Source organism: Lissotriton helveticus, chromosome 6 (assembly GCF_964261635.1).
Source record: "Lissotriton helveticus chromosome 6, aLisHel1.1, whole genome shotgun sequence".
Classification (NCBI taxonomy): domain Eukaryota; kingdom Metazoa; phylum Chordata; class Amphibia; order Caudata; family Salamandridae; genus Lissotriton; species Lissotriton helveticus.
The window spans coordinates 356935072-356954356 of record NC_136067.1 but is presented as its reverse complement, the minus strand read 5'-3'; the positions used below and the strand labels follow the sequence as shown (position 1 = coordinate 356954356).

Here is a 19285-nt window from a genome sequence, read left to right as displayed (position 1 = left end):
GGCATCCCAGCGCTTCAGGAACTAGGGAACAACACCACTACTCATGGAAAGAGAAAGAAGAAGGTCTTTAGCATCTTTCTAAAGAGGAGATGGTTAGGTTCCAGGCGGATGGAATTGGGAAGCCCATTCCACAGATTTGAAGCGTGAAGCGAAAAGCGTCGGCCACCCATGCGTGCTTGCCAGATCCTGGGAACGGTCAGAAGGTTTTTGTTGTTTGATCTTAATGTCCTAGGCGTTTTTTTTTTGCAGAGTTTTATATAGCGCGAACTAGACCCAAACCGAATCAGGTATCAGAGCGCTTTACATAGCACCAGTTACGTTACATGAGGACGGACACACATTCATTTTAGGCATGGGGAGATTAAGTGATTTGCCCAGAATCACAGGAGGTTTTGGCGTCGTTACTGAGACTCGAACCCAGATCCCCAGGTCCGAGGTCGAGCACCCTAGCCGTTAGGCCAACTCCTCTCCCCAACTCCTCTCCCCTCTCCCCGGACCTCTCAAGAATAGTGTTCCTTTACCCTGCCCCAATCCTATCAAGGCCTACATGGGGACCCAAACATGCACTGTTTAGAATGATGTACATATTCCTTAAATGGAAAATGCACTTGCACATGGCAAGAAATCTTTAATTATACTCCAAGGTTGTTAGCTCTGAAAGAAGACTTAGGTCACGATTCTCAAAAGCTTTGTGCAAAGGAGGACACAGCTGTTGAAGTGATCTGCCCAACAACACCGTATTGCTTATTTACAAATAGGCAAGCTATCAGTGTTGATTACCAAGAGGAGCTTTGAAGTATAGCAAGAGAAGGTTTCAGAACACAACAGCCTGAACAATCACTGATAGACTGTTAGGAATCTATCACATTGCTCCTGTTAGTGAGAAGAAACCTACAGAGGAGCATATTTGTTCTACATGTCGTTCGGCCAATCGTGTGTAATTTTAGGCTTTAGAGTTGGGCAGTAGGTGGGCGTCCACCCAAAACTGACTGATGCCCAACCCGCCTTACTCTCGATTTACAAGCCTTGTTTAGAATTTTTCTGGTGGCTCCACCATTGTTTTTTTTTATGGTGGAATCCCAGTCAGTGCTCCTTGTTTTGAAGGTACCTACCTTTAAATTCACTACTAATTCTACTGAGCATGCATGCGTGGAGAAGTGTGGCTCACTGGTTAGAGGAGGCAGACCTGGAAGCAGAGGTCAGTCCGGGACCAGGGTTCAATTCCCGGCTCGGCGGGGTCTTGAGTCCTAAAATGTCCATGGACTCGACAATTCTCGCTCAGGTGCCTACTCGATTCACGGGTTCACACTCTGCGACTCTGGGCAATAGCTTGCTTAATCTCCACAGCGGCCCCTCGCGGCGGGATGCCTGGCTTTCACCTTGCGGATACCCTGCCGGGGTTATCTCACAGGGGAATACCAGGACGGGTTCCCTAAGCAAGCGCTTAGAAACCGCTTGGTGATTTGCGCTATATAAATTCCTGTACATTTACATTTACATTTACATACAAAGTCATATACACATTTTTCTACTCTTCCTGCTTGCCAAAACACCCTAAAATACATTATCTGCAAATATTTAAAGGATGCAGTTATAAAAGTAAATTATAATTTCCTCAAATATTAAGGCCGCTTTCAGTTCTTCCCCCGCTGAAGCATTGAACTACAGCTACTTCCAGTAGCCATGCACGCCCCTGGGGAGCTCTAAGATTATTACATTGACTCTACTGTTTGTATCTATACTTAGTTTACTGTGTCTTTGGTTACAGACTAAGGGAGTTAAAGAGTGGGCAATTATAATTATCCTGTTGACATTTCTGTGCACCCGTGTCATTGTTTGATTGTGTTTTCGATAAACAATTGTTCTGTTATGGTTACTAATGTAGTTTCCGCTATCAAAATCATGTTTTTTTGTTGTCTTTTAGCTTCAGACCAGATTCCACTAATCGAAGATCTGGAACAGATATTCATGCGCTCTTGGAGGGAATCCCACCTAACCGAAGTTCGTCAGTATCCATCGAATATGTCGCATGGTTTTCCTCAAATGCCCAGCTATTTATCACAAGTGAGCACAGCACAGCTGCCCTGGCTGGCCGGGCTAGCTGCCAGCTCTTGCAACGAGTGCGTTAAGATAATTGAATGCAGCTACTCTCTAGCGGAGGGACTTTCAGAAATGTTTAAGCTGCTCATTGAAGGAAAACTAGAAAAGACCAATTATGTGGTGATGATATGTGCCACAAGAGCCCGTAATCTAGAATCATGCATTGCCGTGACAGGTGAGACTTATAACTACACACTTGCTTGTATTTCAGAGGATATTATTAAAATGTACAATGACTGACCTACTTTTTCTTACTATTTTAGCTATTTATTGTTACTGTAGCAATACTGGGGCAAGCTGAAATGCTTCATTTGTTGCGAGGACAAAAATCTAAGCAAGTGGAAGTCATTTAGATCTTTAGTCGCCCCAGTCAGGAGACTTGTAATGCTTAGGGACTGTGGACATATAAGGCCAGTGCTGTTGACGTCCACAAACCCCTGCAGGTCAAAAACTGTAAATGAGAACACAAGAGGTATGTTAAGAGCTGGGAGCTCTATGAGGGGGTGAAAAATTGAGTCCTGTAGAACATAGATTGCCAGAACCTCATAGAAAGGTGCACCGCAGAAGACATGGCCAACTGGGCAATTCACCAGCGGCTCAAATACTAGAAACTGTGAGCAGGTTCCTCGTCCCTGAGACAACAGTATGCTTAATTGAACTTCAGAGAGTGAGAGAAAAGAGGAGCCTTGAGGGAGTTTAGCTTGAAGAAGTGTGGGAATGGGCAATGTTGCAAATTAGCGGCAGAGACGTGGGTGACAGAGAAGCAGGTTTTGCACCGTGAATCTTTCTGGATTCACTATGCTGTGCATTATTCAACCATCTTGTGGTTGGGTCCGGAATGGTAGTCTTTTTTCTCTTTTTTTTCCGTGGCCCAAGTGGGGGGTGACATACCACCATTTGGTGTCCTTCGTGACGTTGACGTGCTTCCTCCGGAAGCTCCCACCTTTGGTGGCCATCTTCAGATTTTTTTTTCCGCCGTTGGGTCTGGATCATTACGGACGAGTTCCAGAGTTTTTTGGAAACGGAAACGACGAAAACAGGAAAAATCGACTAAATCAAAGGTTTTCTTCACACTACAAGTCAGGTAACCGAGACTACGCATGAGACGCATTTCTCACGAGAACTTGAGGTTTCACCCGAGAATGCACACACAGGGGGCTTCCTGAGCGCAGGAATGGACAAAACTCCCTTCAGGTTTTGCACCAATTGCCACCACAAATACACCCAGAAGGACCAGCATCCAGTCTGCAACCTCTGCCTGCCACTCTACCACAACGGCGAGGACTGCAACGCGTGCTCGGCGTTCAAACCCAAGACCCTCAGAGTAAGAGAGAGGCAGAGAAGGGCGAACAACACCATGCAGGGGCAGGGGCTACCTCCATCGCTCCGATACTTGGACCTCTCCAGTGGGGAGGAAGATAACATCGCCGAAGGACCGGGGGACTGCACTGTCATCGAAGTCCAAAAGAAATCGTTGAAGGAGGTGAGACAGTCGATGGCCCCCAGACACTCGACCGACACCGGAAAGAGTGAGACAAAGTCCTCGAAAGGGATAATTGCAGTCGAAGCATTCGACGAAAGCAACAGCACCCATTGACAAACAGCCCAGCGGATCCTTCGAAAAGGACTCCCAGACGGGGAAGACCCATGAAAAATCAAGGTCGCTAAAGGAAGCCCTCCGAAAAGGACTCCTCGACGCAGAGAAAAGAAGGGTCAACAACTACTTTGATGACGGCGTCCGCGTCGACGACATCGAAGTGAAGCGCTCAAACTTTCGCCGCTGAACAGGCTTCCGAGATGGAGAGGAAGAAGCGGAGGCTTGAGGCCGAAATGGCGAGCATCCTGCAGTGGAAGAAGAACTTCGATGACAAGATGAGTCAGTACACCATTCCGCCGAAGCCCTCGGCCGAGGTCGAAAGGGACTTCGAAGACCGTGAAGCACCGAAAACGCCTGAACCAGTCGAAGAACAGGAGGAAGAGGAGGAACAGCTAACCTACCAGGACTCGACATCCTCGGAGGCGCAAGAGTGGCATGACCTCGACGCCGAAATACCGGAAGTAGGAGTAGACAGATACCCTTCGAGGCCTTCACCACCAGATGATAAAGGGATCTATAATATGGTGGTTAAGAATGCTGCACAAACATATAGAGTAAAATTGGAGGAGAAGAAGCCCAAGGCTTGTTTTCTCCTCGAGACTCTCTTACTTACACAAACAAGGAGCCAATTCCTGCCCTTGCTGCCTAGTGTGCTGGACCAGGGCAGAGAGGCTTTCAGGGTGCCAGCTGTATGTAAATCAGTGACCCCAAGAGCAGAGAAGAAGTACAAGCACTCCTCAAAGGAACCTGCCTACAATCAGAGATCAGTGCCAGCTGACTCAATAAAAATTGCAACGGCTAGGAAAAGGGACAATATGCCCACAAATGCAGGACCACCTCCTGCCTAGGAGAGTAGGAGAATGAACCTCACGGGGAGGAAAGTAGAGCGGAGTGCAGCAATTCAACGGTGCATCGCCCACTCCAACGCCCTAATCAACAGACATGCATACCAGCACTGGGAGGAAGTAAGGCAACTCCTGAAGCACCTACCGGATCAGTACCAGCAAAGGGCGACCCACCTGGTAGACGAAGGGACAAACATGGCGAACACATGTTTAAAGTCGGCCTTGGACGCAGCGGAGACGTCCAGCAGGCAGATGATGATTGGGGTGACAGAGAGAAGCACGCATGGCTTAGAGGTAGAGAACAACATCCTGAACACGCCCTTAAACAGAGAACAACTTTTTGGGACACCAGTTGACAAAAAGTTAACTCAACTCAAGAAGGACAATGAAACTGCAAGGTCGATGGGAGCACTGTAGTTCAGAGGGATGAGAAGGGGGACGCTCTCAAGAAGGCCAAATGGTAGTGGAGGCAACCAACCAAGTAACTTGCACCAAACAGTCCAACAAGGTTATCAGGGGAATGGCCAGGGCCAGCAGCAGCAGGGACAGCAGCAGAACTGGCAGTACCAGCCACGAGGCCAGTCCTTTCGGGGTCGCTCAAACGGACGAGGATAAGTACGGAGAAGAGGGCAGCAACCTACCTCCAAGTGACTTCGCCAAAAGGCAAACGCCCACCCAGATAACCAGTGGAGAAGTGTGGCTCACTGGTTAGAGGAGGTAGACCCTGAAGCAGAGGTCAGACCCGGGACCAGGGTTCAATTCCCGACGCGGCAGGGTCTTGAGCCCAAATATCCACGGACTCGATAATTCTCGTTTCGGTGCCTACTCGAATCACGGGTTCACACTCTGCAGCTCTGGGCATCAGTCTGCTTAATCTCCACTACGGCCCCCCCCCCGCGGCGGGATGCCTGGCTTCCACCTTGGGGATGACTAGTACCGGTATCTCACAGGGAAAAAGCCAGGACGGGTTCCCAAGACAAGCGCCGAGATGCCTACGGGTAATCGAGCGCTATATAAGAACGCATAATAATAATAATCATAACACCTCTAGGGGGGCCTCCAAAGAGAAGGAAAGTCCAAGAACAGATTTCTCAAAACAAACAGTTCCCCGAACATATAACAACAGTAGGAGGCAGAATAAGGAACTTCATCTAAGAATGGAAGAAGGTCACAACGGACAAATGGATGCTAAACATCGGCTACTGTATAGAACTACTAAAACAACCTCCAAACAACAAGCCAAACAACAAGGCGCACTCTGCAAACAAACTTTCACTCTTGCTACTAGAGGCACAGGGAAAGCCCAACAAGGAGGCAATAGAGATAGTACCGTGCAAGGAAAGAAACAAGGGGGTTTATTCCAACTACGTGATGAAACGCTAAGGCCTATTCTGGACCTAAGATTCGTAAACAAGTTCATAAGGACACAAAGATTCAAAATTACATCTCTGCAAGAAGTAATACCCCTGGTACACGGAGGGGATTACATGGCAACTATAGACTTAAAGGACGTGTACTTACTCATCCCATCAACAAAGGACACAAATGCCTACTAAGATTTGTGATCAGCAAAACTCACTACCAGTTCACTACGCTCGCATTCGTGCTCAAATCAGCCCCCAGGGTGTTTCTCAAAATGCCTAGCAGCAGCAGCAGCGCACCTAAGGAGGCATGGAATACACGTATATCCCTACCTCGACGACTGGCTTGTAAAAGCAAGCTCCTACAGCCGGTGCAAACATCACATCCAGCAGGTGATACAAACACTAATCAAACTGGGTTTTTCAGTCCATTGGGGAAAGTCGTCAATAGAGCCGGAACAGGTGAAGATATTCTTAGGGTTAGAGATCAACACCATATAAGGCAAGGTGTTCCCCAGCAGAAAGAGAACCGTGGCAATACTGAAGGAAACACGTCTGTACCACAAGGGTCTAGTTCTGACAGTGAGGACGGTGAGCAAACTAATAGGAATGATGGCGTCATGCGTACACCTGGTCCTAAATATTCGACTCTACATGAGACCATTCCAGGAATGGATACAGCAGCAATGGCCACAGGCAACAGGGAGTTGGGAAGATCTAGTGGTTGTCAAACACGCAGTGCATCAGGAAATAGCATGGTGGAACAAGGGAAACATATCACAGGGAAAACCATTCGCACAACAAACTCCAACAGTGACCATCACAACAGACGCCTCCCAGCTGGGGTGAGGCGCGCACATGAACAAACTCAAGGTGACGGGGTTATGGTCACAGCAGGATGCGGTCAAGAACATCAACCATCTACAATTAAAAGCTGTGGTGCAGATTTATGAGCCCTTTGCCCCACTTTTGTGCCGCCGTTGCGTCACTTCTGTGACGCAGCGACGGCGTAAGCCATGCGCCACGTTGTGCCCTATTTACAATGTGACGCATCTAGGGAGATGCGTCACGTTGTAAAGCCCTGCGCCACATGAAACCTGCGTCAGGTTTCATGTGAGCGTTCCGGCACAGGGGGAGGCATTCTGGCGCAGTAAAGCCTCGGTAAAGTGCCTGAGTGAAATCTACAAGATTCCACTCAGTGACTTTTTCGAAGCCGCTGCGTCAAAACCTTGCGCCTGCTTGGAGCAGGCGTAAGACATGACGCACCACGTTATGTATGGGCAGGCCACGAGTATTGCTGGAGTTGCATCGCGCTTGCGACACGACTCCAGCAATGCGCCACCCTTCCGACAGGAGATGCGTCACGCATCTGTTTATCCTTGCTCCACGATGCGCCACATAGTAAATGCTTCAGAAAAGGGGGTGGTGATAAACAGAGTGTCTGAATTAAGCAGACCACTCTTACCCAGTCCAAAGATCAGGGCTTGATCCATCACCGTTATTTAGCTCACTGCCCCATCCCAGCTCAGAACCTGGCTATATGCAAATTAGTCTGTCCCTGGCCCAGTGCATCATGGGAACAGGGCAGACCAAACTACCAAGCCAATTCTTCACCAGAAAGGAGACAAGCTTCCGGGGACCGGTTTCTGACATTCCAGGCGTCGTCGGCCCGGCTTGCTTGAATCCTGATGGAGCAGTGAGCAAGGGACTCATGTCTGAGTATACCCTTCCACGCTTATGGTGGACAAAATGATTCAGAAAAGGGGGTGGTGATGAACAGAGTGTCTGAATTAAGCAGACCACTCTTACCCAGTCCAAAGATCAGGGCTTGATCCATCACCGTTATTTAGCTCACTGCCCCATCCCAGCTCAGAACCTGGCTATATGCAAATTAGTCTGTCCCTGGCCCAGTGCATCATGGGAACAGGGCAGACCACACTACCAAGCCAATTCTTCACCAGAAAGGAGACAAGCTTCCGGGGACCGGTTTCTGCCATTCCAGGCGTCGTCGGCCCGGCTTGCTTGAATCCTGATGGAGCAGTGAGCAAGGGACTCATGTCTGAGTATACCCTTCCACGCTTATGGTGGACAAAATGATTCAGAAAAGGGGGTGGTGATGAACAGAGTGTCTGAATTAAGCAGACCACTCTTACCCAGTCCAAAGATCAGGGCTTGATCCATCACCGTTATTTAGCTCACTGCCCCATCCCAGCTCAGAACCTGGCTATATGCAAGTTAGTCTGTCCCTGGCCCAGTGCATCATGGGAACAGGGCAGACCAAACTACCAAGCCAATTCTTCACCAGAAAGGAGACAAGCTTCCGGGGACCGGTTTCTGCCATTCCAGGCGTCGTCGGCCCGGCTTGCTTGAATCCTGATGGAGCAGTGAGCAAGGGACTCATGTCTGAGTATACCCTTCCACGCTTATGGTGGACAAAATGATTCAGAAAAGGGGGTGGTGATGAACAGAGTGTCTGAATTAAGCAGACCACTCTTACCCAGTCCAAAGATCAGGGCTTGATCCATCACCGTTATTTAGCTCACTGCCCCATCCCAGCTCAGACCCTGGCTATATGCAAATTAGTCTGTCCCTGGCCCAGTGCATCATGGGAACAGGGCAGACCAAACTACCAAGCCAATTCTTCACCAGAAAGGAGACAAGCTTCCGGGGACCGGTTTCTGCCATTCCAGGCGTCGTCGGCCCGGCTTGCTTGAATCCTGATGGAGCAGTGAGCAAGGGACTCATGTCTGAGTATACCCTTCCACGCTTATGGTGGACAAAATGATTCAGAAAAGGGGGTGGTGATGAACAGAGTGTCTGAATTAAGCAGACCACTCTTACCCAGTCCAAAGATCAGGGCTTGATCCATCACCGTTATTTAGCTCACTGCCCCATCCCAGCTCAGAACCTGGCTATATGCAAGTTAGTCTGTCCCTGGCCCAGTGCATCATGGGAACAGGGCAGACCAAACTACCAAGCCAATTCTTCACCAGAAAGGAGACAAGCTTCCGGGGACCGGTTTCTGCCATTCCAGGCGTCGTCGGCCCGGCTTGCTGGAATCCTGATGGAGCAGTGAGCAAGGGACTCATGTCTGAGTATACCCTTCCACGCTTATGGTGGACAAAATGATTCAGAAAAGGGGGTGGTGATGAACAGAGTGTCTGAATTAAGCAGACCACTCTTACCCAGTCCAAAGATCAGGGCTTGATCCATCACCGTTATTTAGCTCACTGCCCCATCCCAGCTCAGAACCTGGCTATATGCAAATTAGTCTGTCCCTGGCCCAGTGCATCATGGGAACAGGGCAGACCAAACTACCAAGCCAATTCTTCACCAGAAAGGAGACAAGCTTCCGGGGACCGGTTTCTGCCATTCCAGGCGTCGTCGGCCCGGCTTGCTTGAATCCTGATGGAGCAGTGAGCAAGGGACTCATGTCTGAGTATACCCTTCCACGCTTATGGTGGACAAAATGATTCAGAAAAGGGGGTGGTGATGAACAGAGTGTCTGAATTAAGCAGACCACTCTTACCCAGTCCAAAGATCAGGGCTTGATCCATCACCGTTATTTAGCTCACTGCCCCATCCCAGCTCAGAACCTGGCTATATGCAAGTTAGTCTGTCCCTGGCCCAGTGCATCATGGGAACAGGGCAGACCAAACTACCAAGCCAATTCTTCACCAGAAAGGAGACAAGCTTCCGGGGACCGGTTTCTGCCATTCCAGGCGTCGTCGGCCCGGCTTGCTGGAATCCTGATGGAGCAGTGAGCAAGGGACTCATGTCTGAGTATACCCTTCCACGCTTATGGTGGACAAAATGATTCAGAAAAGGGGGTGGTGATGAACAGAGTGTCTGAATTAAGCAGACCACTCTTACCCAGTCCAAAGATCAGGGCTTGATCCATCACCGTTATTTAGCTCACTGCCCCATCCCAGCTCAGAACCTGGCTATATGCAAATTAGTCTGTCCCTGGCCCAGTGCATCATGGGCTAACACATCAATTCAAGACATTTGCCAAGCTTCAACATGGTCTTCAGTGTACACGTTCACTAAGCACTGCTGTGTAGATATCCAAATGAACAAGGAAGCGCAAGTAGGACAGAAGGTCTTACAACACATATTCAGTAACCAGAGCTCGTCTTCCACCCAGCCACCACAATAAGGACAAACCGCTACAAAGTCTATGCACATAATAGTGAATCCAGAAAGATTCACGCTGCAAAACGTATAGTTTCTTACCTGTCAATGTAGTTTTGCAGCTTGAAGACTTTCTGGATTCACTAACGAACCCACCCTTCTCCGCCAGAAAGATAAGACCGGAGGAAAGGCATTAAAACTGGAGAAAGACTTTAAAAGATAAAAGGAAAAACAAAAGTAACACAAGAAAAGAAAAAAGAATCCGAAGATGGCGACCACAGGTGGGAGCTTCCGAAGAAGCGTGTCAACGTCACGAAGGACACCAAATGGTGGTATGTCGACGCCACGTGGCCACGAAAAAAAAAAAGACTACAATTCCAGGCCCAACCACTAGATGGTGGAATAATGCACAGATTAGTGAATCCAGAAACTCGTCAAGCTGCAAAACTACACCGACAGGTAAGAAACTATACTATACCTGATGTCACATCATAGGAGGCAGAACAGACGCAGAATCCAAATTAAGTGGCTAAACTGTTATTGTTCATTGGTCAAAAGGCTTAGTAGTCCCTTCTTAGTACCGCCTTGTCTCATTTTGTAACAGCCCATGGCTACACCCCCTGCTATGTGTGCTGTTACTCGGTAGGCTTTAATCACAGCCTCCGAGCACTATTTTCTCAAATATCTTCGGACACACTCTCTCCTAACACTTTAAAAAAGATTATATAGAACAGGCGCTGTACGCATTTGAAATGCAATAGGTCTCGCATTTGCGGGAGTTTAAGCTATTGGCATTGTAATTGACAATGCCTTTTATTTTTCTGTTTTAAAATCAACACATAAATAAAAGGCAGTGTCATTGACAATGCCAATAGCTCTAACTCTTGTGAAGGCAAGACCTATTGCATTGCAAATGCGTGTTATCTTGTGTGAACGTTTTTAAGGACATCCCTAATTGAGCTGTGCACAAAAGTCCGGTTTGATTTTTCTTTCTGAAGACAGTACTGTTGGCTGAAATAAATTCAGCCTCGTGGATCAAAGAACTTCAGAGTCATACTTGTTATTGAAGGCCGTATCGGATTTTTTATGGCTCCTCCATCTTTCTTCCCTCCTCCTGATCCAGCTACGCTTGACAGGGCAGAGATAATGATATGCTCTTTGTCAGCTTTACCATATTCTAGAGGATCCTCGTGTGAGGACATTTGTACCTTTTCAGAGATGTTCCTTTGCCTCACATCTGCCAGACACGCACATGGTCACCCTTGTATACTTTGCTAAACACTACTGCTTCTCAAACTAAGCATTCAGTGATGGGTAATACCAGGGCTGTGTTGTATGTCTTCTTTGGTTATTCTGCACTTCTCGTTTCCAGCTCGCAGGGAGATATTGCTATATAGGATGAGGAATCTGTAGGTTGATGTATCCATCAGAAGAAAAGTTCCTTTACTTTGATAATGTTATTTCTCGGTTAAACTTAACCTTCCTGCAGATTCTTCAAATCCCTCTCTCCTCCCCTATGAGTACATGCCATCCATAGTAAAATCACAAGGTATGCAAACATGCTATGTACTGTTATTATTGCTGTTGCTGATGTTCTCCAGGATCCTCTGCATGCCTTGATGAAGCAATAGAACGTACTTGACACCAGCTTGCTGTTTGGCCCCAATATACTTCTGAAGTTATCACATTCAGTGGGCGGAGTCACAGCTGAAGTCGCATGGCTCCACCTGACGGCCCTGAAGAGATATTGCAGGGGAAAAGTTTCCTGTCTAGTTTGGCATCTGAAGTGATATTTATAAAATGATGCATCTGCAGAGAGGTGATATATCCTCCAGAAATATCTTTACCAAAGATAAGTAACTTTTCCATCTGTGTCAAGAAACCGAACATGGCAAAAGTAAAAAAGGACTCGCAAGAAAAAATAGAGGAATGAGAAGCAATAACATGACAAACCATAGGAAAACAAAATGATCAACAAAAGACACACAGGAAGTGCGATCGACAGATAATGAGGATGCAAAAAAATGGAAATGGGCGCTAAGAGTGAAGAACAATAACACCCCAATAAAGAGGAGACGTCTCATTTCTTAGACAAAAAGTATAAAAAAGCAAAGAAATGATAGAAGCTTCCACAGTGTCACTACAAGAAGGGGGCAGTCAGAGATAGCAAGTTATCAATAAGATCTTCTACTGCAAGTGCTAGTTAGAATTTTACAAAGCCCTCATTTTATTTGTTATTTCATAAAGCTTCTGTCAGTTCTGGGCATAATCACTAATGGCTGGGCAGTGTTCTACATATGAATACATAACGGAAATAAAGTTGCACACATTTTTATTACATTTAGATAAGTTGTTGACAGTGCAGTTTTGGAATATTTTTGTTAATTCTGTCTTAATATCTTACATTTAACATTTTCATGTTATTCAGACTTTTTAGCCTCAACGTTTGATAGTTCGTCCTTTATTATTGTTAAATATTGTTGACAGATTGTGGTGACAATTGAATGAATAAAACACTGTATATATGTCCTGTAAAGGCAGCATTTTATGGTGTAATGAAAGATGTTTAGCTGTCATGGGGTGTCCTGCCTATGATTTTTTTAGATTCATATGCAAATGTAAAACCTTGCTACACATTGTTTCATTTCTTCTTTTTTAAATTTTCTAGGGAAGTACCAAGCAAGAATTCTGGCAGAAAGTATGTTGACTCCATCGGAGTACTTGAAAGAAGTCAATTTTGAACTAATGTCTGGGAAAGTTGAAAGCTTAGGAGCTTTTTTCAGCACCTTGTGCCCAGGTGAGGGGCCTCTAACAATCAGACACGTGTGAGTCAAATTGTTTAGATTATGTGATATTAGACTTATCAAATACTCATTTCTGACATATACCTAAAATGTTGCATTGTTATTTTAAGACACAATGTTGTGGTGTACTCAACATACTCATTAGTAAATACAGATAATATTGGCATATGTTTGGTACAGTCTATTATAGAAGCGTCTTACTTTTTTTTGTGCTTGCATCGAAGTCAGCCAGCTGTACTCAGTACTTGAAATGTGTAAGAACATATATGTGTATTAAAAAATGGCTGGTACATTTTGCTTCCTAAATCTTCGTAGCTTTCCCCTTATTTTATTGGTTCATATTAGTGCCTTTCTATAATTGTAAAAGTATTCTACACATTTTAATCTCTGCTTAGAAACCCAAGGACATCTGTGGCAGTTGTCCACCAGCACATTTCTCCTGAAGGAACCCTATTTTAAAGAGACAAATTAGCATGGCAATGTAGGTCATATACGCAATAGTCATGATCCTACTGGATCCTGGTCAAGCCCCTCCCCTTTTGTAAAAGCCTATTCTACTGCCTAGCCTTCTGAACAAACACATACCTGCACCTCCCTCAAAGAGTCTGGGAATCTGATCATATTGCAGTTCCGTAAATCCACTACTTGCTTATGTTCTGCTAATCTCTACAATTAGTTAGCACAGTAATATTTACCCAGAGCATCTTGCTGTTGCCAGTGGCATATGTCTGAGTTCTGGATTCACGTTAGAACACTATTTTGATACCTAGCACCACCTCCAAGTAAAGTTCTGGGTGCAGATTATTAATATTTCACTCAAAGGAATTTAGCAGAACAACTTGCTGAGTTTTGTTATGTGAAAGAGACAGAGCAACTGCACCATATTTACTAAGATATTGTGTACTTTTGCAGCGTGAATCTTTCTGGATTCACTATGCTGTGCATATTCCGCAATCTGGTGGTTGGGTCCGGAATCGTAGTCTTTCTTCTCTCTTTTTTTTTTTGGGACGTCGACGCCCACCTAGGCTACGACAAAAAAAAAAGAGAGAAGAAAGACTACGATTCCGAACCCAACCACCAGATTGCGGAATATGCACAGCATAGTGAATCCAGAAAGATCTTCAAGCTGCAAAACTACACCGACAGGTAAGAAACTATTTGTTCTCTCCGCTACTAAGTGCTGGTGCACTAAGTGCTGCCTAGTGCCAACGCAGGCACCCTTGTACCATGCTGCAAAGGTGCCTGTGTTACAAGCAGGATTGTTTTTGTGCCGGAAGAGATATCATGCACAGAAACAATCCTAAGAGGCAATTTCCTCTTTCTATGTGTGATGCAGAATGCATCAAGCATGGAAAGAGGACGTAACATGAAGAAATAAAGATAGTTCTCCCTGTTACGCCTGTCTGTGGTAGGTGCACCATTATGGCGCAATCCTAGGTTGAACATCCTAGTAAATATGCCCCCTGGATTACATGGTCTGATCACTCAGCAATCCCTTTCTACCTCTCACTTTCACTTTTTAAAGCTAAGAAATAACACTCCAAGAGTGAACCACAAATCTGTATAATGCTTCCACTACAAATGTAACAGATATCCTGTCCACCAAATTAGAAGTGCATTGTATCCTAATGTGATGGAGTACCCATCCATCAAACTCTAAGTCAGGCCCAAAGTCCTTAAAATAAGGCAGTCCCTCACCTTTGCTGTCCCTAAGTTAATGATTAAACAGGGTCACTTGTACATAACCTCTTCTCTTTAAGCTCATGTTCCATGTTCCCGTTTTATATTAATGAAGGATTTTAGTGTGTAATTTCAGAACACTGGATTCCAATTAATGTTGGCAAAATGAGGCATCAAGGATTAACTATCATCATTTTGATAGTTCAAACATCTCCACTAATTTGTATTCCAAGTTTACAAATGATGTTCCCAATAAGCATTTGTTAAGGATAGACTTTCAAGAATATAAAGCACAAATGTGAAAATGCAATTGATAACTTAAGGTATATGCCAGGCCGTTTAAGCATTGTACAATAAGAAATTAACAGTGCTGTTTGTCTGTCAGCTGTTCACATCTTACAATTTCAACGTTTATAAAAGAAACTTATTTTATTCATACTCAAGTGGTTCTCAGACCAGAAGTAATCTCCAGTTAGACGTAGATCTTTTTGCCACTTAGCAATAATAATTACCTTCTCCATCTAGCCTTCCACATGATTTGTTTTTTTCTAGTGCCAATCTTTAATCCATTAATCCACTTCACAGTCTCTGCAAAGAACTGTGGGATGTCCTTAACAATAAATGGCTAAATTCATTCACTAAGGGAGCATTTTTGTAAACCTCCCAACTATGAAACCCTCTTATAGAAGTACTACTACCCAAACATATGCATTATAGTTGACACCTTGATCAATTCCAATGCTCTCTATGCTGGACTCCTTGACTACCACCTCACATCACTCCAGTAACTGCCCTAATGAAAAAGAAATTTGGTGTTCACATTCTTAAAAAGATCCACTGATTCCATCAAGTGCAAACGCTACACCGAAGATCCTGTGCTTAATGAATAAGTTACTAAACAAGTTACAATTCCCCTCTCCAAAAAGAGAATGTTTACATACCTCCTAAACATAACTGGCCTGCTCTCATCACCTTCAATGAAACATACTGGAAGAAGCACCAAATGTTTGAGCGTAAACCCCTTCAATTGACAATAATAGCCTCACATGCAAAGAGAGATACCTCTTCTTGCAATAGGTCTCCCTCCTCTCTATTGGAACAGCAGAAATGTGTTTCTACAGTCTTTCCACTACGTGCGCTGAGTCTGGATACATAATAGCAGCCAGCAGGGGCTCCACTCTTGTAATTGTCATTCCAGGGCTGGTGTACAGGCCTGATCGGTGTCCAGTTTCCGTTGATGATCAAAGTACTCACTATGAGGGCCAGTTCTTGTACTCTTCTGTTGGCAACATGGATGAAGTCACTTTCAAAAGCTTTGTTAATGGATAGCTTATCACTGAGGATCTCGTTTACGAGTGCACTTTCAGTGGACTGTTAGAGGAGTCCTAAATTATGATGTGGTACACAGTAGCTAAGACTACCCTTCTGACGATGAAGGCATGGTTCATAGAGTGCTTGTTGATGATTAAGCAGTAGTTTTATCTGACTTGAGAGATCTTGACGAAAGATTGTCTTGTTGGCGAGAAGCAACAAGTCTCTTAAGCGAGGATACACATTAAAGAGAGGAGGTCCTTGTTAGGTCAACAGGTTTCTCTTTTGTACCCCTGATGAAGGTGTAGGAAAGTGCCGCTTTTTGCATTGCTGCCCCCCACTTTTTGCCTGATGTTGATGCTCTTTGACTAAGTGTGCCCTGGGTTCCTGCCAATCAGGCACCCAGGGCCTATGTTCTTTCCCTAAATCTGAACTGTTTCACACCCAAATTGGCAACTCTCTGGCCACATGTAGGTCCCTTGTAAAAGGTACAATGGATGCTAAGGTCACTGTGACAAGGGAAGGCCTCAAAGGGCTGCAGCACATATTGTGCCAACCCTTAGAGGCCCTGTACCGTGACACACACAGACTCCCATTGCAGGCTGCTTGTTTTAGTGCAGAACAAAGTGAAGAGTTGACATGGCACACATCCCTGTTTGCCTTGCCTACAACCCACTGCCTAAGGCATAGGTCAGCCACCTCTCTAGCTGGGTGAACTATGCCGCTGGTGAGGGTACGGGTGCATGAGCCCTGTACCCCTACAATGTCTAAGTCCATTCTTAGACACTGTAAGTGCAGTAAAGCCATAAATACTATATTGTCTGGGGCCTTAAAGGCCTTCCCCATACATGTCAGTGGGAGGACAGTACAGTTCCTATCAGACAACACAACAATCATGTTCTACTTGAACAAGCAGGAGGGGATGAGATCCTTTGTCCTATCCAAAGTAGTACAAGAGATATTGAGGTGGTCCATTAAAAGAGCGGTAACAGGCTTACACCAGGAAGAACAGAGGCTTAGAAACTCAAAAACAGTATGACACCTTATTTATCTCAATCTCGTAGGCCTTATTTACTAAAGGTTGTGTATGCTCTCACATGACTTAGCACAATATAGTACATCTATGGGCTGTTGCTGTGGTGAGTAAATAGACGATTTATTTTGTGTTGTGTTGTGTCGTGCTAGTGTGCAACTATATTTTCGCCAACATTTCTATAGCTCCCTTGGGCTAGGCTTTATAATCCTATTTAATATTAAACCCTATTGCCATTTGAAAAGAAGCTGAATGAAAATGAAGGTAAGAAATATCCTTTAATGTGATCCGAGTGCAGCATGTAATCTTCCTCAAAAAGACTGGACAGGTACTGGTTACTACTACCCCTGGAATACCACAATCCTGACAACACAAGTTCAAGTTGATGACAGAGGAAAGCATTCTAACTTGTATCACCGGCTCTCACATACACAAAACAAAACACATCTACCTTTTTAACAACACAGCAGATAGACAAACATACACACATTTAACATTAAAGGACAAAAGAATGAGCCACAAAAAAAGAGAAAATGAGAGCAACGTACAGAGAGCTGCACAAAATATTGTTAAATGAAAACTAGAAGAAAAAACTATACAAATCCCTTCTTCCACACAGGATTCGCGTGTACTATATGATATGGCCTTAAAGTGGAGTACACTCGCAAATACTATCTTGAGTCCAATCAGTCTCATTTACTTACCCTTAGCTTAATCCTTTATAGCTGTGGCTGCGAGCAGTAAAGCTTGGTCAAGGAACTTAATGTAAAGCATTTAACAGCACTAAACAACAAAATAAGAAAGTCACACTAGAAAGTGACACAACAACAATTTATAAAAATTATTATTATTTTTTTAGAGACCTTGATTATAAAACTCCACCAGAGAGTTCCAGAGATACACATTTTAGAAGCTTTTATCACTTTTGAATGCAACCACAAACACACATTTGTCAGCAAAATGTTTGTCAACTTTTCAAAAGTTTGAAAGAGTTAGTGCGTATACTCTGGCCCAGGTTGGGCGACCAAATCCAGCAGGGAAAAGGTCTAGGGGGCCAGAGAGGATATTTTGGACAGTTAGAGAGAATATTTTGGACAGTTACCTGGCCACCAGAGCATTTTTAGGGCAAGTGCCAAACTTTACAGGACGACTGCCATAGACATCAATGGAGTGGTCCTAATCCTGAGGATACGGACAAAAGATGGTCAAAGTATGCCCTTGTTGTGGGGCAGTCGACGGGGTGTCTCTGTGGTGGTCACTCAGTCCACAGATGATAAGGGGCAACTTTGGCCATGGAGATCAGGGTCCCCCGAAGTGCTCTATATTGCAGTAGGAGGCTAGCCGATGGCTATGCTTCTGGTTTGCTTGCACCCTGGTTGGGGCAAAATCCTTAAGTAGGGGCGAGTGTCCCTTAAGTACAACAAATCGGGTCTTTGATAGCACTCCAGAGTCTGGCTGACAGGGGTGCAGCTGTTGGCTATCTCGGATTTGTCCTTTTGTGTTCCCGGTGTAGGAAACTTTTTTTTTATGTTGCAGTAGTCCCCCTACTTTTTGCATCATATTTGAGTCAACTTAGACTGAAGTTCACTGGGTTCCTGCTAACCAGGTCCCATCTAGTCTAGTCTAGTCTAGGCCAGTGTTCCTTCCCCAAAAACAAGACAACTGGTCAGGCCTTTATCTCCTCTGTAAGTCCTTAGTAAGTGGTACCCCTGGTACATAGGGCATAGGTACTGAAGAGGCCCCCTAAGAGCTGCAGCATAACTTGTGCCACTCTAAGGGCCCAAGCACCAAACTCAGATTGCCACTGCAGGCTGTGTGACCATGTGCTCTGAAAACACGACCTGACACATGAGACGTCCCCTAACACTGCATGTAATATTTGTAAGTCACCCCTACAGCAGCCTTACAGCCCTAAGGCAGGGGCATTATATTACATCTGAGGACATAATCTGAATGAGCAGATATGCCCCTCTTCTGATCAGGGAAGCCGTTTAAGTCCATGTGCTGGGTACTGGTCAAAAACGAGTTCCACAGCTACATAATGGTATCACTGAAGCCAAGGATGTTTGGTATCAAACATCTCATAGATAAACCGACACTGATGTCAGTGTTGGATTCATTAATACATGCACACAGAGGGCACCTTGGAATTGCGCCCTGAAAACCTACCAACTACTAGTGTGCTGACGGACTGGTTTAGGCAGCCTGCCACCACAGACGAGTTTCCGACCCCCTTGGGTGAGGGACTTTGTGTTTACACTCCTCCCACATGATGACCTGGAAATTAACATTCCAAATCAGGGAGCTTCAAAGAGCCCATCGACCTTTGGCATGCGAATCGGCTTCCCTCACAGGAGAGGATGCCAACCCCCCATGTCCAGGGCCCATTTGGCACTTAGACAAGAGGGAAAATTAGTAGT

At 45.3% G+C, this 19285-nt stretch overlaps 1 protein-coding gene across 1 annotated transcript in view; it reads left to right on the top strand.

Moving 5' to 3' along the window:
- GREB1 (growth regulating estrogen receptor binding 1) overlaps positions 1–19285 on the top strand; it is a 656933-nt gene that overhangs the window by 359836 nt on the left and 277812 nt on the right. The window contains exons 11-12 of the mRNA XM_078647791.1: positions 1925–2275; positions 12706–12834. Coding sequence (XP_078503917.1) covers positions 1925–2275; positions 12706–12834 — 480 coding nt within the window. The remainder of the gene's footprint in view (positions 1–1924; positions 2276–12705; positions 12835–19285) is intronic.